Source organism: Lithobates pipiens, unplaced genomic scaffold (genome assembly GCF_037356315.1).
Source record: "Lithobates pipiens isolate NorthernLeopardFrog02 unplaced genomic scaffold, aLitPip1_a1.2 Scaffold_7, whole genome shotgun sequence".
NCBI classification, from domain to species: Eukaryota; Metazoa; Chordata; class Amphibia; order Anura; family Ranidae; genus Lithobates; species Lithobates pipiens.
In genome coordinates this window covers 4,949,251-4,975,713 of record NW_027507892.1, presented here as the reverse complement: position 1 = coordinate 4,975,713, position 26,463 = coordinate 4,949,251, and the positions used below count along the sequence as shown (strand labels likewise).

Below are 26,463 nucleotides of genomic sequence, written 5' to 3'. Positions count from 1 at the left end.
GGCTCCCGGATTCCGATAAGCCCCCCGCCCGCAGACCCCGACAACCAACGGCCAGGGTTGTCAGGAAGAGGCCCTTGTCCTCATCAACATGGGGACAAGGTGCTTTGGGGTGGGGGGGCCGCGGGGCCCCCCCTTCCCCAAGGCACCCCCCCATGTTGAGGGCACGCGGCCTGGTACGGCTCAGGAGGGGGGGCGCTCGCTCGCCCCCCTTTCCTGGCCGGCCGGGTAGCGTGCTCGGACAAGGGTCTGTTGTGGACTTGGGGGGGACCCCCACGCCGATTTTTTTCGGCGTTGGGGTTCCCCTTTAAGTCCATACCAGGCGGCGGGGTCAGCGACGTCTCCTTCGCGGGCCCCGCCTACCTGGAGACGCGCTCGAAATGAGTGGACTTTCCTCCGCGTGTGTGGGCAAGTCCGTTCATTTCAAAAGTAGGGCGGATAGTATGGCGGACTTAGTACGCCGTATTAGTCCGCTCAAAAAGTGGTGTGTGTGGTCAAGTCCGTTCATTCGAAAGTATGACGGACTGTCCGTCGGATTGTCTGACGGAGTAAGTTGGCCAGACAGTCCGCCCGTGTGTACGCGACTTTAGAGGGTGAAAAGACAGAGAAGATGAGAAAACTAACAAGGTGAGAAAAGAAACCTGAGAAGGTGAAAAGCCTGAGAAGATTGGGAGGATGAGAAAACTGAGAAGGAGAAAAGACTAAGAAAACTAAAAAGGTAAGAAGATGAGAAGACTGGGAAGATGAGAACATAAGAATACTGGGAGTATGAGAAGACTAAAAAGGCGAGAACACTGAGAAGATTAGAAAACTAAAAAGGTTAGATAATAAGAAGACTGAGGAGATGAGAAGATGAGAAACCTGAGGTTAGAAACTTGAAAAGGTGAGAAACCTGAAGAGGTGAGAAGATTGGGAGGATGAGAAGACTGGGAGGGTGTGAAGATTGAGAAGGTGAAAAGACTGAGAAGGTAGATTTTTGAAAATGGATAAGGACTGTGCAGCACAGTGGTGTAGTGGTTAGCACTCTCACCTAGCAGTAAGAAGGGTCGCTGGTTCATATCCCAACCATGACACTACCTGCCTGGAGTTTGCATGTTCTCCCTGTGCCTGTGTGGGTTTCCTCTGGGTACTCCGGTTTCCTCCCACAATCCAAAGACATGCAGGTAGGCTAATTGGCTTCTGTCCAAAATTGGCCCTAGTATATGAATGGGGACCTTGGATTGTGGGCTCTTTGAGGGCAGGGACCGATGTGAGTGTGCAATGTACAGGGACAATTGTAGACACTCAGGTTGAACTGGATGGACTGGTGTCTTTATTCAACCTTACTAACTATGAAACTATGACTGATGCCGCGTACACACGACTGGACTTTCCGGCAGAAAAGGTAAGACGGTCTTCCCGACGGAGTTCCGACGGACTTTCGACTGAACAGACTTGGCCACACACAAACGGACCAAAGTCCATTCACTTTGAACGTGATGACTTATGACGGGACTAGAAAACGAAGTTCAATAGCCAGTAGCCAATAGCTGCCCTTGCGCCGTATTTGGTCTGTCGGACCAGCATACAGACGAACGGTTTTCCCAATAGAAATTGATTCCGTCGGACAGATTTGAAACATGTTCTATTTCTAGGTCCGTCTGAATTTTTGAAGAAAAAAAGTCAGATAAAGCCCACACACAATCGTAATATCTGATGCAATGATTTGGTCTGACCTTTTCTGACGGAAAGTTCGGTCGTGTGTACGCTGCTTGAGGATTATGGTGCTAGGGAAGAGGTCGGAGCTGAACCGGGACGTGTGTAGATATATGATGTGAGCATAAAGATTCTATAGTGACCTTTTATAAAGGGCATCCTGAACTTATCAAGTACTGGGACAAATATTGTTGACTTATCATGAAATGTGTGTCTTGGTGGCACCATGCTGACAGTGCTTCCCTGGAAAAACTCTCTCCCCAGTTCAGTTTAATTCAGTGACTTAGTAGAGATAAGTGATATAGAACTTAAAGAGGAAGTAAACCCTGATGGGTTTACTTCCTCTTTTTTTCCCTGCAAAGGTAAAGCATAATGGACTACTATGCATCGCATAGTAGCTCATTATGTGTCACTTACCTGACACAGGAGCCAGCGAAGTCGCCGCTGTCACCTGTAGTCCGCCGCATCCATCTTGGTTGTGGCGTCTCTCGCAGCTCCGACGAATGACAGCGGAGAAGCCGCGATGACGTCACTCCCGCGCATGCGCACGGGAGTCGCGTCTCGGAGCTCCGACGCTGCCATTCGGCGGAGCCGCGATGACGTCACTCCCGCGCATGCGCACGGGAGTCGACAAATTTGGCAAATCCATTCTTGGACTTGCCGCATTTAGTGCGCCTGCGCGCCGCTGTCTACGGCGCATGCGCCGTAGACAGCGGTGCCCATTTTCGGGCAAATATCTCCTAAACCATATAGGTTTAGGAGATATTACTTGGACCTACAGGTAAGCCTTAATCTAGGCTTACCTGTAGGTCAAAGTTGTTTGGAAGGGTTTACTTCCATTTTAAAGAGGAACTTCACTCTGGTTGAAAATATAAATCAAAATTCAGTGTCTACAAATACTGTAGCTGCTGATTTTCAAGATCAAACACTTACCAGCCCATGAAGTCTTTCCTGCAGCTGATTCTTTGCCGGGGTATCCACTCTTCGGCGCCACCATCTTGGATTTGGGAGCCGGGTGTGATTTCCTGATGTCTTACTACCGACTCCTCACTTTGCATGCGCCAAGTCACAACAGCTCTGTAGGACTGGGCGAGAGCTGTGGGTAAGCTCAGGCAGACCATTAATTTTGCCTAGGCGAGCATTGAGGAAAGTGGGACTTGTCAAAAAAGATACCCACACTCTTCAAAAAAAAATCACTTAAAATGTGTTGGGGCGCAGGAGAGGGGGAGGATGAGGGGTATCTTCACTTTTTAGCGAAGGTTTGCTTTAAACTTGCATAATATCTACAGTAGTTTTGCATGTAGACATCTTTCATTATATAGAGGTTTATTTCATTTTCATTTTTTAAGATGGACTAGTCAGTGATGAAAGATCATATGCCCATTACAAGATTTTTTTTAACCCTCTTGCTATTGCTGGTTCCAGATGGGGCTCAGGTAAGTATAAGAAGGGGGGGTCTGGGGGGTTCCACAGAACAGAAGATGTTTTATCTTCATGGATAGAATTCATGAAGGTAAAAAACCTGGAGCCTTTTCAACCACTTTAAGCCCCTCCCCCACAAAAAAACATTATCTACAGCCCTGCAATCTGCCCTGCTATCTGCCCTGCTATCTGCTAGGGATATTCCCCCACAACAGGCAGAAGTAAACAATAGTCCTAATGCTGGCCATACACCAGTAGATTGGTATTGGTTAGTGGGGTCAAATCGAAGTTCATCCTTGACTGTAGTGGCAAGAAAATTTGAAGCATCTGCTTAGAATTTTTTTTGTGAATGAAATTTTACCTGTGAATGCAGTTTTTGTTCAATAAAGATCCTACATATTGTAACGAAAACTGTTTAATATGCTGGGGTTCGAGTAGTAGGTCTAGACAAAATTTTAAGGGCTTTCAAACCAATTAATGATGGCAAGAAAGAATGCTCTGTACAATGTTTTTCTACTTTTTTTCCAATTTTTCCCGTAGCCTGCAGGGAGCTTGTAATATATCCTGTAGGCGACTCATTATTGCCTGTAAGCTGCAGTGATCCTGTAGTATTGCCTGTAAGTGACTCAGAATTTCCTGTAGGCTGCAGGAAGCCAGAAGTAAGCTGCAGGGGGCCCGTAGGCGACTCGGTATTGCCTGTAGGCTGCAGGGAATCATTAGTATTGCCTGTAAGTAACTCAGTATTGTCTGTAGGCTGCAGGGAGCCTGTAGGTGACTCAGTATTGCCTGTAGGCTGCAGGGAGCCTGTAAGCGACTCAGTACTGCCTATAGGCTACAGGGAATCTGTAGTATTGCCTGTAGGTAACTCAGTATTGTCTGTAGGCTGCAGGGAGCTTTTAGGTGACTATTGCCTGTAGGCTGCTGGGAGCCTGTAGGTGACTCAGTATTGCTGTAGGCTGCAGGGAGCTTATAGGTGAATCAGTATTGCCTGCAGGCTGAAGGAACCCTATAAGTGACTCAGTATTGCCTGTAGGCTGCAGGGAGCCTATAGGTGACTTGATATTGCTATAGGCTACAGGAAATCTGTAGTATTGCCTGTAGGTAACTCAGTATTCTCTGTAGGCTGCAGGGAGCCTGTAGGTAACTCAGTATTGCCTGTAGGCTGCAGGGAGCCTGTAGGTGACTCAGTATTTCCTGTAGGCCGCAGGGAGCCTGTAGGTGTCTCAGTATTGCCTGTAGGTGACTTAGTAATGCCTGTAGGCTGCAGGGAGCCTGTAGGTGACTTACCATATGGGTGTGAGATTCCCATGTGATGCCTGCCGCAGTGGCCTTGCCCCTGCCTGCTGCTCTGCACCATCTCCCTGTGTCCGGCAGGGGGGGAGATGTGCATGCCACACCCGGGATGTGGGCTGCACCTGCTACAAGTCCTCCATCCGGGGTCTCTGGTTGCTCCAGATGCTGCTCGGCTGCCGTCCTCCCGGGCTCTTCAGGATTGGTGGCTGGACCTCCGCCCCTGGACCTCTCCATCCGCCAGCATCAAAAATCGAAACCGCTTCCTCGGACGTTCGGGAACTGGTTGCAGGGGTTCTGTGCTTACGACGGAGTGCTTTGCGAGTGCTTTCCGGAGTTGGCTGCATCACTCTTTTGCTATCTTGATCTCATTTGAGGTGCCTACAAGGTGTACGGGGGTCAGTGTTGGTCTCACTATGACACCCAGTTTCGCCAAAAAATGGCGTCAAGAAAGGAGTTTGGCTTTGATTGTCAGGTCTATGATGGCTGTTCAATAAGAGCCACTGCAAGTGGTACACGTGCCTTTCTAAGCATGATTGCTCACTGCGGGGGTGCTCACCCAGCCAGTTGGTGCTTCCAAAAGGGAAAACATCCTCTTTCCTGGCTGGGGGCCAAGCCTGACATTTCTAAACTAGAGGACCCCAGTGATCTTCTCTGAGATGCTTCCCTGGCTAGACCGGTACCCCCTTCATAGGGAGGCCTTGATCTTGAGGGACGGTTTGGACTGTGATTTTTGGATCCCCTTTACTCCTTCAGATTTGCCGACCATGGCACCCAATTTAAAAATGGCTGTTCAATTTGAGTCCATGGTGGCTGAGAAACTCCAGAGGGAAATGGATTTGGGGGTGTATGGTGGGCCCGTTTGATCTTCCCCCTTTCCACAACCTGAGGGTTTCCTCCTCGGTGTTGCCCCCAAAAGGGCTGTCCTATCCTTCTGGCTCCTTGGTCAATGATGGTATGGACAAGGAGGAATCCCAGGTCCAAGACGCCTCTTTCGACAAGGTGCTCCACTTGATCAGGGCGGCTGGTCTTTCCGCTTTGCTGGCCAAGGCAGACTTTGAGTCCGCTTTCCACCTTCTCCCGGTCCACCCGGAATGGTTCCATCTGCTGGGATGCTACTTTCAATGTAGTTTCCTTGAAAGGGTAGTTTGCATTCTGTGTTGCACTACTTGGATGACTTCCTCTTCGTCGGCCCAGCTGACAGCGATGGGTGCCAGCAGCTCCTGTCTGTTTTTCAGCACACCTGCGAGCAGTTTTCCATTCTGCTGTCAGCTGACAAGACCGAGGGCCCTGTGACAGTTTTGGCCTTGTTGGGTATTGAAATCGACACCGTGCCAATGTTTTTTCGGCTGCCCAGTGATAAGCTGGCCTGGTCTGAAATTGTGCCTTGCTTGCTATGGGCCAGGCAAATACCTGGCCCCCGGCTGGAATGCTTTTGTCGCAAAATTAACACCCAGGTCACCATGTTTGTTTGGCAAATCGCAGGGGGTTCATAATCGGACACAAGGAGCTGGGGGGGTGCTAATGATGATCTGTTGAGACCAGATGGTGTTCACCTTAATGACATTGGGTTGGACATCTTCAACCTTGGCCTGCAGCGTGGTATGGAACAGGCTTTGGCTGCGGTGGGGCACTCTTCAGCTATCCACTGACGTGAGCATGGCGTTTTTTTTTACCTTGCCAACATTTAAAGTTGCTGTAATGGGCTATGCCCTTGATGAAAAATTGGAAGTAGGCTGTCTGTCCAGCACTTATGGTAAGGACTGGCCCCACTTCCCCCTTTTGGAATTGAGCGCTCACAGTACGAATGTAACTGGCACTGGTTGAATGTGTTCAGATGTTACGTGCTGGAATTTAATAAAGCTGTTGGCTTGCCCTTTCCAACCTAATGGTTGTAAGTGTTTAATGGGGTAAAAGGGCGAGGGTGGTGGGGGATTGGATCCCATTGTGTTACATTAATTTATACCTAGGCCCATTGCGCCTCAGCAGTAATGCAGTTGTGCAACATGCTTCAAAACAGGAAAGTGTGGTTCGATAAATTCTTTGTTCTTATTAGAAGAAATTATTATAATACTACAAATTCCAGTCTACTGCATTCATCAAAATATAATATTTGAGTTATCCCACCCAGAAACTTATATTTTTGTCCTTGAAGGTTTCGTTTTCCCTCACATAAAATATGTCACAATCATACTTCACAACAGTAATGCCCCATACACACTGTAGGACATCCCAACCACAAAATCTGTCAGAATTTTTCAGACGGATTTTGGTCGAAACTTGTGTTGCCTACACGCGGTCACACAAAGTTGTCGGAAAATCCGATCATTCGGAATGAGGTGACGTACAAAACGTACGATGAGACTACATAGAGGCCAGTAGCCAATAGCTTTCGTCTCCAAATTTCTTCTGAGCATGTGTGGCACTTTGTGCGTCGGAATTCTCTACACACGATCAGAAAAAGTCTGATTGGATTTTGTTGTTGGAAAATTTTAGATCCAGCTCTCAAACTTTTTCCAATGGAAAAAGTCAGATAGAGCCCACAAACGATCGGATTTTCCGACGACATAATCCGATTGGACTTTTTCCGTCTGAATTTCTGACCGTGTGTATGGGGCATAACATGATCAGTTTCACAATCAGCATTACAGTAAAAAAAATGCTTCACCGGGTGTGTCGGTACAACACCCTACAAAACATGACTGCTCCAAACCAAAAAAACATGAAAACATAGCACACTATTGGCATGCTGGGAATCTCGGTTCCCTTAGCATATCTAAACTCAAGAATAAAAACTGAGAGTATTGCAGCTTACTGTTCTTAGATGGGACGGCTGCATTTGTTTTATTTATTTATTTTTTACACCTTTTCATTTTATTTTACCCTGGTAATCCTGCCTTTTAAGGGCTCACCCATTTGTGCTGTACACTCTGAAGACTAATCAGCATTGTGATCGTTCTTCTAAGAATATTTGACAGGGGGTGAGGATGTGTTGTATATGACCTCCTCACTGCCTGCTTTGACCAGGGCCGTCTTTAATATTGATTGGACCCTGGGCAAAATTTTTCTTAGGGCCCCCCTCCCCCCATGCAGTTTTGCTCTCTACCTTCTCTGAGACAAACAATAAATAGCAGCTAGACTTAAAATCAGTTGTATCAAGATGCTGTATCAGATCAGGCAGCGATTGCAATTGGTTGCCAGAGGTTACAGCATATCATTACTGCTTACTGGCTGGTTACTAGAGGTTACAGCACTCATTACGGCTCACTGATTAGTTGCTAGAAGTTACAGCACATTTCTGCTTATTGATTGGTTGCTAGAGATTACTGTACAGTAATACTGCTCACTGGTTGCTATAGGTTACAGCACATCTTCTCCTCACTGCAGGGGGGCATGATATACCTATGAATGCTGCCTTTATTTACATATCAATGCCGTTGGCCTCAGCTATTTACATATGCATGTCACTGCTATTTACATATGAATGCCGGTATTTACATGTAAACACAGGTCTGCAGGTGAGTCATCTGTACACAACAATAGGGCAGAGCTGGGCAGCATTAGTAGCAGCACAGGACTAAAACTTCAAGGGACAAGGGAAGGTAAACTGGGATAGTTGGCAAGTATGAGGCAGCTGCTTTGGGCCCCACAACAATGACAGGGCCCAGGGCAGCTGCCCCTTTTGCCCTGCCTTAAAGACGGCCCTGGCTTTGACCACTTTACCTACGGAAGATTTTCCCCCCTTCATGACCAGGTAATTTTTTGCAATTCCGCACTGTTATTTTAACTGAAAATTGCGCGGTTGTGCGGAGCTGTACTCATGTAAAATTGATGTCTTTTTTTCCCACAAATAGAGCTTTCTTTTGGTGGTATTTGATCACCTCTGCAGTTTTTATTCTTTGCGTTATGAACAAAAATAGAGCGACAATTTTGAAAAAAACATTTTATACTTTCCGCTATAAAACATATCCAATAAAATAACATTTTAATCTAATTTCTTTACCATTTTAGGCCAAATATGTATTCTGCTACATATATGCAGTAAAAAAAAATTGAAATGTGTGTGTGTGTGTGTGTGTGTGTGTATATGTATGTGTGTGTGTGTGTGTGTGTGATATATATATATATATATACATACATACATACATACATACATACATACATACATACACACACACATATATATATATATATATATATATATATATATATATATATATATAAGCACACATACACAGTATCTCACAATAGTGAGTACACCCCTCACATTTTTGTAAATATTTTCTTCTATCTTTTCATGTGACAACACTGAAGAAATGACACTTTGCTACAATGTAAAGTAGTGAGTGTACAGCTTGTATAACAGTGTAAATTTTCTGTCCCCTCAAAATAACTCAACACACAGCCATTAATGTCTAAACCGCTGGCAGCAAAAGTGAGTACACCCCTAAGTGAAAATGTCCAAATTTGGCCCAATTAGCCATTTTCCTTCCATGTGTCATGTGACTCATTAGTGTTACATGGTCTCAGGTGTGAATGGGGAGCAGGTGTGTTAAATTTGGCGTTATCGCTCTCACTCTCTCATACTGGTCACTGGAAGTTCAACATGGCAACTCTCTGGTAAAGAACTCTCTGAGGATGGACGGACCATGGTCGACCAAAGAAGTTGAGTGCACGTGCTCAGCATCATATCCAGAGGTTGTCTTTGGGGAAAGGCTGAAGGGGTGGGGGGGTCAGCCTGTCAGTGCTCAGACCATACGCCGCACACTGCATCAAATTGGTCTGCATGGCTGTCATCCCAGAAGGAAGCCTCTTCTAAAGATGATGCACAAGAAAGCCTGCAAACAGTTTGCTGAAGACAAGCAGACTAAGGACATGGATTACTGGAACCATGTCCTGTGGTCTGGAACTTATTTTGTTCAGATGGTGTCAAGCCTGTGTGGCGGCAACCAGGTGAGGAGTATGAGTACTATGGCAATACAGTTCTTTGAGGGTTTTACTTCCTCTTTTGCTCCCCATAAGGCCTTCAAATGAAAAGCATAATGGGCTAGTATGCATCCAATACTAGCCCATTATATGACACCTAACAGCAAATGAAGCCTGCACTATCCCCTGGGCAGGCCACATCCATCTTCGCCCCTCTTCCTTACGGGGCCACGGACTCTGGCTCTGTGACTGGCCGAAGTCACATGGCGTCACTCCCGAGCTTGCGCATGGGGGCCGTCAGTCACAGCACATGCTGGGGAAGAAATGCCACGGTGGTCCGTTTCTTCATAGCGGTGATGACATTGGCGCACTACAAATGAAACATCTCTTAAAAGGCGCATGTTTAGGAGAAATTTCCACTACCTATAGGTAAGCCATTATTCTAGGCTTACCTATAGGTCAAAGTCACCAAAAAGGGTTTACAACCACTTTAATCCTCAGCCGTAGACCTTAATATTTGTGAATAAAGAAATGTCCACACATAAAATGCATTTTTCACACGTCGCTTGCTGTGACGTCCAGCGTCAGTCCAAGGATTTTTAGTCTATACAGGCGACGATGCATTTACATCTGTAAAGGGGAAGCTAACCCCTAATTACAACTTTCCCTCTACAGTACCAGACTATAGTGGGAACAGAGCCATCTAGTGGCAGGGGAGCTAACTGCACCTGCCTACTTGCTGCCTCTGCAGCTAAAGGGGGTAGCGGTATGCGCCCATGGTATCTAACATTTCAAAGCACGTCTAAATGAGCCCAAAACGTGTTACCAGTGGCGGCCCGTCCATTAGGGGCACCCGGGCGCCACCCCCTCTCTCCACGCCACTCCCTATATGAATAATGGCCGCCATGACCGTCGCGGTCGCCCCCAATTCAGTCATCTGGCCCTTCCCAGACGTCGGGCACCTGAATTACAGAGTTTTTTTTTGAAGCACCCGATTAGAGCCATATGCCCTAATAGGCTTCAAAATAGGGTAGGCTCGGAGTGCAGAGCATTGTGCCGTGAGCTCACCCAGGTGTTACAACAGCAATTGAACATTCGATTTGTAACACTGATCCTCAATCCGGCCAATCAGAAGCACATCTGAGACCTGTTTTCTGATTGGCTGAAAAGAGAAGAGTCTCAATTGGCTGCCGAGGAGGAGGGTGGAAACAGAAGCCGCCGATACCCGAGGAGAGCAAAGGAATGGAGAGCCATCGCCGCCCCTGAGGAGCAAGGGAAACGGCCGTAAAGCGCTCCATAGATGGGGTAAGTTCATCTGACCCGCAGACCGAGCAACCGCTTGCCCCTGGGGTGGGGGTGTAACTGTTTGCCACCCCCCCCCCCAAAAAAAATTGCCACCAGCCGCCACTGCACATTACGGCACATTCACCCATGTGGTTGAAGGGCAGTAAAAGGTTTTAACATTGACACAAATAGAGGTGTCTGGGGAATGGTAAGGCACCTGAGTGTTACATGTCGGATAAACTTTGGGCCAGCACAATGTGAATCGACAAAAATGTGACCATGTGACCAGCACTGTCCGCTGCACTGTACATTATTTATTTATTATTTATATTTATTTTTTTATTTATTTTTTTTATTTCTTTTTTCAATTATTTATTTTTCACTGTACATTATTGACATTATTGACTTATTGAAGTGTTGCCGTCCGTAGGCCATCATATGACGTGCTTGGTTTACAGTGGTTATACCAGGATGATAGCTACAGGCATCATTCCGGTATTAAAATTTGGAGCCAGCGGCTCCTTCTAATGCAGAAGTGATTCAAGTGAACCCAGTAATAGACCCCAGATTTCTCCATAAAGAGGACCCGTCACAGTCCATGCTATCACAAAAGATGCTGCTCATCTCTTGTGAGAGCAATAAAGTTCATACAGCTGAACAACCATTTGAATTACATCTTCTGCGGTGGTGAAATGTGATTCCCCGCCACCACTTTTCCTGGCCTCTGCAATCCATCGCGGAGCACTCCAACCAGTGGCGATAGCTGCACTGCACAGAGAGAGGAAGTGAAGTTGTTCATCCCTCTCTGACCTTGGAAACTGGGAGAGTCAGGAATCTCATCATTTCCGCTACCCGCCTTTCTGTTCACCTTGCTTTGTGCACTGGTGAGCAGTCATGTTGGAACAGGAAGGGGCCATCCCCAAACTGTTCCCACAAAGTTGGGAGCATCAAATTGTCCAAAATGTCTTGGTATCCCGACACCTTAAGAGTTCCCTTCACTGGAACTAAGGGGCCAAGCCCAACCCCTGAGAAAAAAATATCCCATCATAATACCTCCTCCACCAAATGATTAGGACCAGTGCGCAAAGCAAGGTCCATAAAGACATGGATGAGAGAGTTTGGGGTGGAGGAACCTGACTGGCCTGCACCTCAACCAGATAGAACACCTTTCGGATGAATTAGAATGGAGACTGCAAGCCAGACCTTCTTGTCCAACATCAGTGCCTGACCTCACAAATGCCTTCTGGAAGAATAGTCAAACATTCCCACAGACACACTCCTAAACCTTGTGGACGGCCTTCCCAGAAGAGTTAAAGCTGTTATAGATGCAAAGGGCGGGCCAACTCAATATTGAACCCTACGGATTAAGACTGGGATGTCATTAAATTTCATGTGTGTGCAAAGGCAGGTGTCCCAATACTTTGGACAATATAGTGTATTTATATAATGTCTGGGAGTTCTGAGAAATTTTTCTAGCAAAAAAATTTAGATTTTTACATGTAGGAGACAAGTGTTAGAATTGGCCCGGTTGTCAAGTGGTGAACCACTTCCGGACCGCCGCACGCTGATATACGTCCTAATTATGAAGAGGGATATCTTTGTTATGGCAGCAGCTAGCTGCCATAATCCTGGTATCCTTTTCTTCGGCGGGTGGTCCGGTTTCCGATAATAGTGGTCTCTGCGGCAGATTCACTGCGAGATCACTTATCGACGACGGGAGAGGGGGCCCCCCTACCGCCGCTCTCCACTGCCCTCCGCCACTTACCAGAGCCATCGGTAGCAGAGGAGGCGTTTGGATCCTTGTCCTTCCTGGGTATGGAGACGAGTAAGGGGAAAATGGACCCCACCCGTCTCCATACCATTGCATGGCGGAAGTGACGTCAAAACATCACTTCCGCCCACAGCTCTTAAAAGGGCCATTTAGAAAAAAAAAAAGGTTTCAAATGACAAATTTAGTTTTTTATTGGTTTATTGCATTTTAGTGTAAATATGAGATCTGAGGCCTTTTTTACCCCAGATCTCATATTTAACCACTTAACAACCGCCCATAGCCGAATAACGGCTTCAGGGTGGTTGTTTAACTCTGAGAGGCCGTTAATTAATGGCCTCCCAGAATTCCGCTCTCGCGCGCCCCCTGTGGCGCGCACACGAGAGCATCCGTGACCACCGGGTCCAGTGGACCCGGCGCATCACGGTAAACAGCCGCTCATAGCGGCCGTTTACCACGTGATCGCTCCGTCAAATGACAGAGTGATCACTTGTAAACAAACCGGCGTCATGTTATGACGCCAGTTCCTCCCTCCCCCTCTCTGTACCGATCGGTACAGCGGAGGGGAAAGAGATCGGTGTCAGCAGCGCTGTGGGCTGCATCTGCAGTGCCCACTTCGCTGCTCACCGAATTTAACCCCTCCATACCTACCAATACTCTGCAATACCCCCTCAATACTCTGCAATACCCCCCCAATACTCTGCAATACCCCCCCAATACTCTGCAATACCCCCCCAATACTCGCCAATACTAGCCAATACTCTCCAATACCTGCCAATACTCTGCAATACCCACCAATACTCTGCAATACCCGCCAATACTCTGCAATACCCGCCAATACTCTGCAATACCCGCCAATACTCTGCAATACCCCCCAATACTCTGCAATACCCCCAATACTCTCCAATTCCCGCCAATACTCTCCATTACCTGCCAATACTCTCCATTACCTGCCAATACTCTGCAATACCCCGCCAATACTCTGTAATACCCCGCCAATACTCTGCAATACCCTGCCATAAATTGCCATACCCAGCCATACTTGGAGAGACCCTGCAATACTCAGCCATACCCAGCCATAGACCCCCCCACCGCCCTCTGGTGCATTCCTTGTAATAGGAATAAAAGTGATCAAAAATGTATTTTTGGGGAAAAAAATGTCTGCTCGCATGCAGAAGCGAACGCATACGTAAAACCCGTCCACATATGAAAACGGTGTTCAAACCACACATGTGAGGTATCGCCGTGAACGTTAGAGCGAGAGCAATAAATTTAGCCCTGGATCTCCTCTGTAACTTAAAACATGTAACCAGTAAAAAAAATTTAAAGCGTCGCCTATGGGGATTTTTAAGTAGCGACGTTTGGCGCCATTCCACGGGCATGTGCAATTTTGAAGAGTGACATGTTCGATATCTATTTACTCAGCATAACTTCATCTTTCACTTTATGCAAAAATTGGGCTAACTTTACTGTTTTTTTTTGTTTTTTTTTAAGCACAAAACTGTTTTTCCCCCCAAAAAAAAACGCGTTCGAAAAATTGCTGCGCAAATACCGTGTCAGATAAAAATTTGCAACGACCACCATTGTATTCTCTAGGGTCTTTGCTAAAAAAAAAAATATATAATGTTTTGGGGTTCTATGTAATTTTCTAGCAAATAAATGATGATTTTTACATGTAGGAGAGAAATGTCAGAATTGGCCTGGATGCTCCAGAACGCCTGATGGTGCTCCCTGCATGTTGGCCTCTGTATGTGGCCACGCTGTGTAAAAATCTCACACATGTGGTATTGCCGTACTCGGGAGTAATAGCAGAATGTGTTTTGGGGTGTAATTTGTGGTATGCATATGCTGTGTGTGAGAAATAAACTGATAATATGACAATTTTGTGGAAAAAAAAAAAAGGAAAAAAAATCTTGATTTTGCAAAGAATTGTGGGAAAAAATTACAACTTCAAAAAACTCATCATGCCTCTTACTAAATACCTTGGAATGTCTTCTTTCCAAAAAGGGGTCATTTGGGGGGTATTTGTAATTTTATGGCATGTTAGGGTCTCAAGAATTGAATTAGGCCGTCAGTACTTCAGGTGTGATCAATTTTCAGATATTGGCACCATAGCTTGTGGACTCTATAACTTTCACAAAAACCAAATAATATCCACCAGTTTGTACTTATTTTTACCAAAGATATGTAGTGGTATAAATGTTGGGCAAAATTTATGAAGAAAAATTACTAATCTGCTAAATTTTATAACAGAAACAAAGAAAAATTCTTTTTTTTACTGAATTTTCAGTCTTTTTTCTTTTATAGCACAAAAAATTTAAAAACGAGAGGTGATTAAATACCACCAAAAGAAAGCTCCATTTGTGTGAAAAAAAGGACAAAAATTTCATACTGGTACAGTGTTGCATGACTGAGTAATTCAAAATGTGAGAGCACCAAAAGCTGAAAATTGGTCTGGTTATTAAAGTGGTTGTAAACCCTTACAAACCATTTTGACCTACAGGTAAGCCTAGATTAAGGCTTACCTGTAGGTCCAAGCAATAGACAGCGGCGCGCAGGCGCACTGAGCGCGGCATTTCCAAGAATGGAGCTGCCGCGCATGTCGACTCCCGTGCGCATGCGCGGGGGTGGCGTCATCGCGGCTTCGCCGAATGACAGCGGCGGAGCTGCGAGATCCCACCGAGAAGATGGATGCGCCGGACTACAGGGGACAGCGGTGACATCGCTGGCTCCTGTGTCAGGTAAGTGACACATAATGGGCTACTATGCGATGTATAGTAGTCCATTATGCTTTGCCTTTGCAGGGAATGAAAGAGGAAGTAAACTCATCAGGGTTTACTTCCTCTTTAAGGGTGTTTAAGTGCCCAGTGGTCAAGTGGTTAAGCGGTCCTGATTTTTTTCTATTACGGATAAGGGATATAAGGGATGTTTACATTCCTTGTAATAGGAATAAAAGTGACACAATTTTTTTTTTTTTAAAGAGGAAGAAACCCTGATGGGTTTACTTCCTCTTTCATTCCCTGCAAAGGTAAAACATAATGGTCTACTATGCATTACATAGTAGTCCATTATGTGTCACTTACCTGACACAGGAGCCAGCGAAGTCACCGCTGTCCCCTGTAGTCCGGTGCATCCATCTTCTCGGTGGGGTCTCGCAGCTCCGCTGCTGTCATTCGGCGAAACCGCAATGACGTCACTCCCGCGCATGCGCACGGGAGCCGACACGCGCGGCATCTCTGTCGTTGAAGATGCCGCGCTCAGTGCGCCTGCGCATCGCTGTCTACGGCGCAGGCGCTATAGACAGCGGTGCCTGTCTTCGGGCAAATATCTCCTAAACCGTATAGGTTTAGGAGATATTTCTTGGACCTACAGGTAAGCCTTAATCTAGGCTTACCTGTAGGTCAAAGTGTGTTGTAAGGGTTTACAACCACTTTAAAAGAACAGTGTAAAAATAAAACGTTAAATAAGAAACAAATATATATGAAAACAGTGTTCAAACCACACATGTGAGGTGTCGCCATGATTGGTAGAGCGAGAGCAATAATTCTAGCCCTAGACCTCCTCTGTAACTCAAAACATGTAACCAGTAGACTTTTTTGGACTGAACTTATATATGGTTTTAGAAATAAAGAAATGATGTATTAGTTTAATAAGGAGATAAGTATTATATTTTCCAACAAGAATGTATATTGGTCTGTAAATGATGAAATTCTATAATAAAGAAATATAAATGGGAAAAACTTAAACTTCGCCTATGGAGATTTTTAAGGGTAAAGTCCCATACACACTATCAAGCCTCATACACACGGTCGGACTTTGTACAAACTTTTCCGTGGACTTTTGTACAAAGGGCGTGGTCCACAAGTTTGTATTGCATACACACGGTCTGACTTTTTGACAACAAACACGAATGTAGTGACGTCACAACGTACTGACGCCACTTCAAAAGAGGACGTTCAATGACTCCAGCGCCACCTTTGGTCAACTTCTGTATTGTAGTCTGATCTTTTGCATTGGTTCTGAGCATGCGTGTTTGTACCTTGTACAAAAGTCCGATGCTTTTGCGTACACACCGTCGGACTTTGCTCCATCGGACTTTTGTTGATAGAAAGTTTGTCCGTTCGCACAGCCAACAAAAGTCCGATGAAAACAGAAAAAGTTTGTCCGATGGAGCGTACACACAGTCGGATGTTGCTCCAAAACAGCTAATTTGCATGTTTGTTGTCAAAAAGTCAGACCGTGTGTACGGGCCTTCAGATTTTATGCTGATTTTTTTCCTTCAGATTTACCAAAACCATATAATATGAGGTCAAGCCTAATGCCCCATACACACGGGTCGGAAATTCCAATGGAAAAAGTCAGATCGGATTATGTTGTCGGAAAATCCGATCGTGTGTTGGCTCTAGCGGACTTTTTCTGTCAGAATTTCCGACAGAAAAAGTTTGCGAGCTGAATCTAAAATTTTCCGACAACAAAATTCGATCGGACTTTTTCCGATTGTGTGTAGAGAATTTCTGATGCACAAAGTGGCACGCATGCTCAGAAAAAAATTGGAGATGAAAGCTATTGGCTACTGGCCTCTACGTAGTCCCGTCGTACATTTTGTACATCACCTCGTTCCGAACGATCGGATTTTCCGACAACTTTGTGCGACCGTGTGTACGCAAGACAAGTTTTGGCCAAAATCCGTCTGAAAAAATCTGACGGATTTTGTGGTCGGAATGTCTGACCGTGTGTATGGGGCATTAGGAGTTTCAATTTGTGTGCAATCAGCCAGGCCCTTGCACTACATGGTTTTGGTAAATCTGAAGACAAAAATCAGCAGAAAATCTGATAGTGTGTATGGGGCTAAAAAGTTTGTCACCATTCCACGAGCGGGCGCAATTTTGAAGCGTGACATGTTGGGTATCAATTTACTCGGCGTAACATTATCTTTCACAAAATGAAAAAAAATTGGGCTCACTTTGCTGCTGCCTTATTTTTTAATTAAAAAAACTGTATTTTTTTTTTTTTAAAAGTGCGCTTGTAAGACAGTTGTGCAAATACGGTGTTGACAGAAAGTATGGCAACGACTGCCATTTTATTCTCTAGGATGTTAGGAAAAAAATGTATAATGTTTGGGGGTTCTAAGTAATTTTCTAGCAAAAAAAAAAATGATTTTAACTTGTAAACAACAAATCTCAGAAAGAGGCTCGGTCCTTAAGTGGTTAATTAGCTATGACCAGGTCTGCAGAAAGGTCTTCGAGAGTGTAGGAGCCGGGTGTCCTGTCCTATAGAGATGTCTCAATTGCAGGTAAAACAATTCACATGCGTTTAGTTGAATGATATATTTAGCCGGCTGTTTGTAGTGAAGTGTTGAAGCATCGTGTCGGGGTTATTTAATTTGTTTTTTCCTCGTATTGGAAAGCATTAGCCCGCTTAGATCTCTGGGCCCTGGGCTACCATCCAGATTGTCTTTATTATAATCCAAGCGTGGAACGTGACAACATTATAAAGGATGGGGATGCTGTAGGACAAATCTAAGCATGTGTCATTTAACTCGGGAATGAAATCTGGCGTGACAATAAATGCCAGGCTTCCTCTTCAAATGATGTGAATTAAACAAGCTTATCGCGGCAGGTGTTCCTGGATGGAAAAGCAGCATGGAGTTTGCTCGTGAATTTCACTCTCAGTAAACACAAGTAATGTAGATCTGTAGGAAGCTCATCTATACGCCGCAACTGCCTGTGACCCAGCGACAAGCGAGCAACAGGATCCCCCTTTCTGTTACCGAGGCCAAGGCCATAGGACAGCGAGCTGCCTGCTGGAACAGCATGTGCTACCGCTAAATATAGCCTATATATACTAGCAGGGTTCCAACATTCTATTACCTTCCCAATGTGTGAGTACTAATATCACACCCATGTGTTCCTAGGCCAGTACTAGAAACTTCTAATATACAGATTATAATATATCATCAGATACTGGCTTTCCAGATTTTTACCTTTACTCAGTTATTTTTAGGTGCTGTATGTAATGGTGCACCAAAGATGGTGAGAAATGGTGTTTAATTTCTGTGAGAGTGGCTCAAATATCGATTGTTCTGAGGCTGTATTCTCTGCAATTTGAATGTGTCAATGCAGAAAATGTTGCTTTATGCCCAATAGATGGCGATGACTGCTATAAGACAATAGGTATGCTCCTCAACTCCATCTAGTAGCAGTAGTGCGGTATTTTCAGGCTTCGCACATCTGAATATGGCAGTCAACTTTCTTGATATAGGGGGCCTTAAGTGCCAACCATAACATCACCAAAGGGCGCACATAAAATTGAGTAAATATTCCGCTTCAGAGACAGCAGACACACAACAGGATATAGGCAAAGGCTATGGGTATGATACAAGTGATGGTCAGAGACTGCGGACATGATACAAGAGATGGTCAGAGACTGCAGACATGATACAAGAGATGGTCAGAGACTGCAGACATGATACTAGAGATGGTCAGAGACTGCAGACATGATACAAGAGATGGGCAGAGACTGCAGACATGATACTAGAGATGGTCAGAGAATGCGGACATGATACAAGAGATGGTCAGAGAATGCGGACATGATACAAGAGATGGTCAGAGACTGCGGACATGATACTAGAGATGGTCAGAGACTGCGGACATACTAGAGATGGTCAGAGACTGCGGACATGATACTAGAGCTGGTCAGAGACTGCGGACATGATACTAGAGATGGTCAGAGACTGCGGACATGATACAAGAGATGGTCAGAGACTGCAGACATGATACAAGAGATGGTCAGAGACTGCGGACATGATACAAGAGATGGTCAGAGACTGCGGACATGATACAAGAGATGGTCAGAGACTGCGGACATGATACAAGAGATGGTCAGAGACTACGGACATGATACAAGAGATGGTCAGAGACTACGGACATGATACTAGAGATGGGCAGAGACTGCAGACATGATACTAGAGATGGTCAGAGAATGCGGACATGATACAAGAGATGGTCAGAGAATGCGGACATGATACAAGAGATGGTCAGAGACTGCGGACATGATACTAGAGATGGTCAGAGACTGCGGACATGATACTAGAGATGGTCAGAGACTGCGGACATGATATTAGAGCTGGTCAGAGACTGCGGACATGATACTAGAGATGGTCAGAGACTGCGGACATGATACAAGAGATGGTCAGAGACTGCGGACATGATAATAGAGATGGTCAGAAACTGCGGACATGATACTAGAGATGGTCAGAGACTGCGGACATGATACTAGACACGGTCAGAGACTGCGGATATGATACTAGAGATGGTCAGAGACTGCGGACATGATACTAGAGATGGTCAGAGACTGCGGACATGATACTAGAGATGGTCAGAGACTGCGGACATGATACTAGAGATGGTCAGAGACTGCGGACATGATACAAGAGATGGTCAGAGACTGCGGACATGATACAAGAGATGGTCAGAGACTGCGGACATGATACAAGAGATGGTCAGAGACTACGGACATGATACAAGAGATGGTCAGAGACTGCGGACATGATACTAGAGATGGGCAGAGACTGCAGACATGATACTAGAGATGGTCAGAGAATGCGGACATGATACAAGAGATGGTCAGAGAATGCGGACATGATACAAGAGATGGTCAGAGAATGCGGACATGATACTAGAGATGGTCAGAGACTGCGGACATGATACTAGAGATGGTCAGAGACTGCGGACATGATACAAGAGATGGTCAGAGACTACGGACATGATACAAGAGATGGTCAGAGACTGCGGACATGATACTAGAGATGGGCAGAGACTGCAGACATGATACTAGAGATGGTCAGAGAATGCGGACATGATACAAGAGATGGTCAGAGAATGCGGACATGATACAAGAGATGGTCAGAGACTGCGGACATGATACTAGAGATGGTCAGAGACTGCGGACATGATACTAGAGATGGTCAGAGACTGCGGACATGATACTAGAGCTGGTCAGAGACTGCGGACATGATACTAGAGATGGTCAGAGACTGCGGACATGATACAAGAGATGGTCAGAAACTGCGGACATGATACTAGAGATGGTCAGAGACTGCCGACATGATACTAGACACGGTCAGAGACTGCGGATATGATACTAGAGATCGTCAGAGACTGCGGACATGATACTAGAGATGGTCAGAGACTGCGGACATGATACTAGAGATGGTCAGAGACTGCGGACATGATACTAGAGATGGTCAGAGACTGCGGACATGATACTAGAGATGGTCAGAGACTGCGGACATGATACAAGAGATGGTCAGAGACTGCGGACATGATACAAGAGATGGTCAGAGACTGCGGACATGATACTAGAGATGGTCAGAGACTGCGGACATGATACAAGAGATGGTCAGAGACTGCGGACATGATACAAGAGATGGTCAGAGACTGCGGACATGATACAAGAGATGGTCAGAGACTACGGACATGATACAAGAGATGGTCAGAGACTGCGGACATGATACTAGAGATGGTCAAAGACTGCGGACATGATACAAGAGATGGTCAGAGACTGCGGACATGATACAGTTTCAATGACTGGACAACTTTGCACATTTTTTAAATACACCTCACAGGTTCCCATCTAGATTGGCTGGTAAAATCAATACACTGAAGAGGAAATTGTGCATTTCACAGGAGATATAAGTCAGCTGTTATGTAATTATGGCTTCCTTCAGTGAACAAACTTTTTTATTTTTTTTAAACTTTATTTCTTTATTAAGATATTTATTTTGTTTACAAAATACATCAAAATTGAACATCCCCTCAGTCCCCTCCCTCCCATCACCTTATCAGATAAAAATATAAAAAAGGATGGTTCATAGCTTGGGTGGCCTAAGAGGGGATTGGTATCATGAGGGCCATCCTAGCTGATGTTCCATGTAATCTAGATTCCCACTTTATCACACTTCCCTCCCTGCCCCATTCTCGCACACTTCCACCCTCTTCATTTGACCTCTTACTTTAATTCTTATTGGGTCACTTTTCATCGTTAAAATATTTATTTTTCACACTATTATTATTCACATCAATCCCTCTGGCTTCCCACCAAGATTTCCACATCTTGTCATATTTCTTTAAAGTCCCTTGTTTTATATATAACGCTTTCTCTTTAACCACTTCCCAACCGGCCAATGCACATATACGGCCGGGTGGGAGCCGTCTACTTCTGATAGGACGTTCAGGAACGTCCATCAGAAGGAGCGGGATCGCGCGCGCGCGTGCCCGCGCAGCGGCGCGATCCCGATGCGCCCGTGTCACCCGGACACGGTGCATCTCAGATCGGCAGGGGGGCTCTCTGATTGGCCCTCCTGATCACATGACGGCTGTGTCCAATCACGGCCGTCATGTGATGTAAACAAACAGCCGGTTGCTAGGCAATCGGTTCCCCCTCTCCTCACACGGAAGTCATCGCTGAGGAGAGGAGAGCAGATCGCTGCAGCCGGCTGGTGATCAGTGAGTATGAGCTGTTTTTACAGCTTTTTACTCACTGATCACCAGTCTAGTGTAATACACAACACACCACACAGTATAAACACAATGTCCCCACACATGTCCCCAAAACATACATGTTCCTAATAATAAAAACATGTCCCCCACATATGTCCCACTAAAATCACATGTCCCAATGATTATCTGCACACATATATACGTGATCACCTGCACACATATGTAGATGATCATTTGCGTACAAAATGTCTTGGTATGCTGACGCCTTAAGAGTTTCCTTCACTGGAACTAAGGGGCCGAGCCCAACCCCTGAAAAACAACCCCACACCGTAATCTCCTCTCCACCAAATGATTTGGACTGGGCCGCAGAGCAGTATTCCAACATGATAATAACCCCAAACACACCTCCAAGATGGCCACTGCTTTGCTAAAGAAGCTGAGGGTAAAGGTGATGGACTGGCCAAGCATGTCTCCAGACCTAAACCCTATTGATCATATATGGGGCATCCTCAAATGGAAGGTGGAGGAGCGCAAGGTCTCTAACATCCGCCAGCTCTGTGATGTCATCATGGAGGAGTGGAAGAGGACTGCAGTGGCAACCTGTGAAGCTCTGGTGACCTCCATGACCAAGAGGGTTAAGGCAGTGCTGGAAAATAATGGTGGCCACACAAAATATTGACACTTTGGGCCCAATTTGGACATTTTCACTTAGGGGTGTACTCACTTTTGTTGCCAGCAGTTTATACATTAATGGCTGTGTGTTGAGTTATTTTGAGGGGACAGCAAATGTACACTGTTATACAAGCTGTACACTCACTACTTTACATTGTAGCAAAGTGTCATTTCTTCAGTGTTGTCACATGTTGTGTACTCACTTTTGTGAGATACTTTGTGTATATGTATGAGGGGTCTTCAAAAAGTTTCTGCAGTTTTTTTTATATTTCATAGAGTTAAAAAAAATGCAGAAACTTTTTGAAGAACCCTGGTATGTATGTACAGTATGTGTGCGTGTGTATATATATATATATATATATATATATATACACACCAATCGGCTATAACATTATGACCACCCACCATAACCTGTTGGGGCATGAACTCCACTAGACCTCTGAAGGCATGCTGTGGTATATGGCACCAAGCTGTCAGTAGCAGATCCTTTAAGTCCCGTAAGTTGGGGTGTGGGGCCTCAATTGTTTTTCCATCATATCCCACAGATGCTTGATTGAGATCTAGAGAATTTGGAGGCCAAGTCAACACCTCAAACTCATTGTTGTGTTCCTCAATCCATGCTTATAGCGGAGTTCCACCCTGAAAAAAGTTTTTTTTTTCTTAAAGTCAGCAGCTACAAGACACTGTAGCTGCTGACTTTTAACAAGGACACTTACCTGACCAGGGAGCCCACGAGGCCGACCCGTCCATCGGATTGGGTGCGGGCGCCGCCATAGTATCTAAGGGAAACTGACAATGGAGCCTTCAGGCTTCACAGCCGGTTCCCTACTGTGCGTGCGTGAGTTTTTCCGAATGGCCCCATCGTCTTTTGGGATACACACAGGTCCCAGAATGCAGTGGGTGGAAGGAGGAGGGGCAGAGCCAGAAGAGGAAGTGACGTACCTCGCCACGCTGAGGCTTGGACGGAAGTTCCCCATTAAACTACTAAGGTAAGTGAAAAAAAATACTATCCAAAAATGAGGGGTGGAGGGGTGGTCTTTCCTTTAACCACTTCCCGACCGGCGCACGCTGATGTACGTCGGCAGAATGGCACGGGCAGGCATATTGGCATACAGGTACGTCCAGTTTTAAATGCCACCCTGCCATCGCGTGCACGCCGCCGCCGGCGCACTCACGTGCCGGTAGGGACCCCCGTGAATCCAGTCGCGGGTCCTCGATCGCCGCGGGCATACCCGCAATCGTCTCATGGGGCGGCTGAACGAGGCGATGCCGTTATAAGCAGCATCTCCCCGTTCTGCTTAGCAACAAGTGATGCTGATCTCTGCTCTGTGTGATTGGAGCAGAGATCAGTGTTCACTAACACAAAGCCCAGCCCCCCACAGTTAGTAACACGCCCCTAGGAACACTTAACCCCTACACTGCCACCCACTGGTTAACCCCTTCACTGCCAGTGTCATTTACACAGGAATCACTGCATTTGTATAGCACTGATTGCTGTATAAATGACAATGGTCCCAAAAATGTGTCACAAATGTCCGATGTGTCCGCCATAATGTCGCAGTCACAATAAAAATCGCTGATCGCCGCCATTACTAGTAAAAAAAAAAAATTATTAATAAAAATGCCATAAAACTATCCCCTATTTTGTAAACGTTATAACTTTTGCGCAAACCAATCAATAATCACTTATTGCGATTTTTTTTTTAACCAAAAATATGTAGAAGAATATGTATCGGCCTAAACTGAGGGAAAAAAATGTTTTTTTATATATTTTTGAGGGATATTTATTATAACAAAAAGTAAAAAATAATGCGTTTTGTTTTCAAAATTGTCGCTCTATCTTTGTTTATAGCTCAAAAAATAAAAACCGCAGAGGTGATCAAATACCACCAAAAGAAAGCTCTATTTGTGGGAAAAAAAGGACGTGAATTTTGTTTGGGAGCCACGTCGCACGACCGCGTAATTGTCAGTTAAATCGACGCAGTGCCGAATCGCAAAAAGTGGTCTGGTCTTTGACCAGCAAAATGGTCCGGGGCTGAAAGTGGTTAAGAACAAGTTCTAAAGTTGGGTGGAACTCCGCTTTAAATTCCTTCGATCGGGCCACCTTCTTCCATTGCTACATGATACGGGCATCAATCTTTTACCAAAACCACGGTAACGTTCTGTTCAGGTGACATTCGTGCAATGAATGTTTTATTAATAGACCCCCTTAGACTACATTTTTTTTTGTAGATTTGAAGTTTATAAATGATCAATAGGTCAGAAAAAAAATGACTAAATATGTTTCCTTCCTTTTTTTTTTTTTCTTCTGAAGGTGGAAGACGCATATTTTCATCGGGGAAACACAAGCTTCCATTTAGTTTCCAGCTTCCTGCTGGGTAAGTCTTTTATTTCTGCAAAGAAGTTTTTAATATTCAACCCCTTCCTGCCGAAGGTTAAAACAAATGTTAATGCCTGAGCACAATTTTGCAACTTTGGCATGCGTCAGTAAAACACTACAACTACTTTGTGCATCCAGGTGGATTATACCGAGTATTCTTCAGATCAAATTGGGCTTTTATTTGTCGATAAATGGTAAAGAATATCTCCTAAAAAAAAAAGGTTTATATTATCAAAGGAAAACTGGCCCAAAATAGTAAAAAAAAAAACATTTTTTTTTAATGTAGCTGTATATTTCTTGTTACTACCATAACCTACCAGCAAAGAACAACCCAAAATAAATCCTCCTGCTCCCAACAATTGCAGCGATACCACCTACACTATATTACCAAAAGTATTGGGACGCCTGCCTTAACACGCACATGGACTTTAATGGCATCCCAGTCTTAGCCCTTGTACACACGGTCGGAGAATCTGTCGGAATGTGTCCTATCGGAGCGGTTTGTCGGATAATCCGACTGTGTGTGGTATGCATCGGACTGTTTCCATCGGAATATCCGTCGGACCAAATTTTTCCAACTTGCTTGAAATATTTTCCGACAAACTGGTCCGATCGGACATACTCCGATCATGTGTAGAGAATTCCGATCGGACAAAGTGGCACGCATGCTCAGATCAAATTCCTACATCAAAGCTATTGGCTACTAGCATGAATGTAGTCCCGTCGTAACGAAATTACGTCATTACGTTCTGAAAGATCGGATTTTCCGACAACTTTGTCCGACCGTGTGTATGCAACAGTTACGGACAAGATCCGACGGATTTGGTTGTCAGAATTTCCGACCGTGTGTACAAGGGCTAAGTCCGTAGGGTTCAATATTGAGTTGGCCCGCCCTTTGCAGCTATAACAGCTTCAGCTCTTCTGGGAAGGCTATGGGAATGTTTGACCATTCTTCCAGAAGCACATTTGTGAGGTCAGGCACTGATGTTGGACGAGAAGGCCTGGCTCACAGTCTCCTCTCTAATTCATCCTAAAGGTGCTCGGGTTGAGGTTAGGACTCTGTGCAGGCCAGTCAAGTTCCTCCACCCCAAACTCGCTCATCCATGTCTTTATGGACCTTGCTTTGTGCACTGGTCCAAATCATTTGGTGGAGGGGGGGATTATGGTGTGGGGATGTTTTCCAGGGGTTGGGCTTGCCCCCTTAGTTCCAGTGAAGGGAAGTCTTATGGCAGTTTTGGACAGTTTCATGCTCCCAACTTTGTGGGAACAGTTTGTGGATGGCCCCTTCCTGTTCCAACATGACTGTGCACCAGTGCACAAAGCAACGTCCATAAAGACATGGATGGGTGAGTTTGGGGTGGAGGAACTTGACTGGCCTGCACAGACTCCTGACCTCAACCTGATTGAACACCTTTGGGATAAATTGCAGCAGAGACTGTGAGCCAGGTCTTCTCATCCAACATCAGTGCCTGACCTCACAAATGCGCTTTTGGAAGAATGGTCAAACATTCCCATAGACACACTCCTAA

The 26,463-nt window shown here is 45.4% G+C and overlaps 1 protein-coding gene across 1 annotated transcript in view; it reads left to right on the top strand.

Annotated features, from left to right (window-relative positions):
* LOC143959310 (arrestin domain-containing protein 4-like) overlaps positions 1 to 26,463 on the top strand; it is a 70,855-nt gene that overhangs the window by 8,000 nt on the left and 36,392 nt on the right. The window contains exon 2 of the mRNA XM_077468002.1: positions 24,869 to 24,932. Coding sequence (XP_077324128.1) covers positions 24,869 to 24,932 — 64 coding nt within the window. The remainder of the gene's footprint in view (positions 1 to 24,868; positions 24,933 to 26,463) is intronic.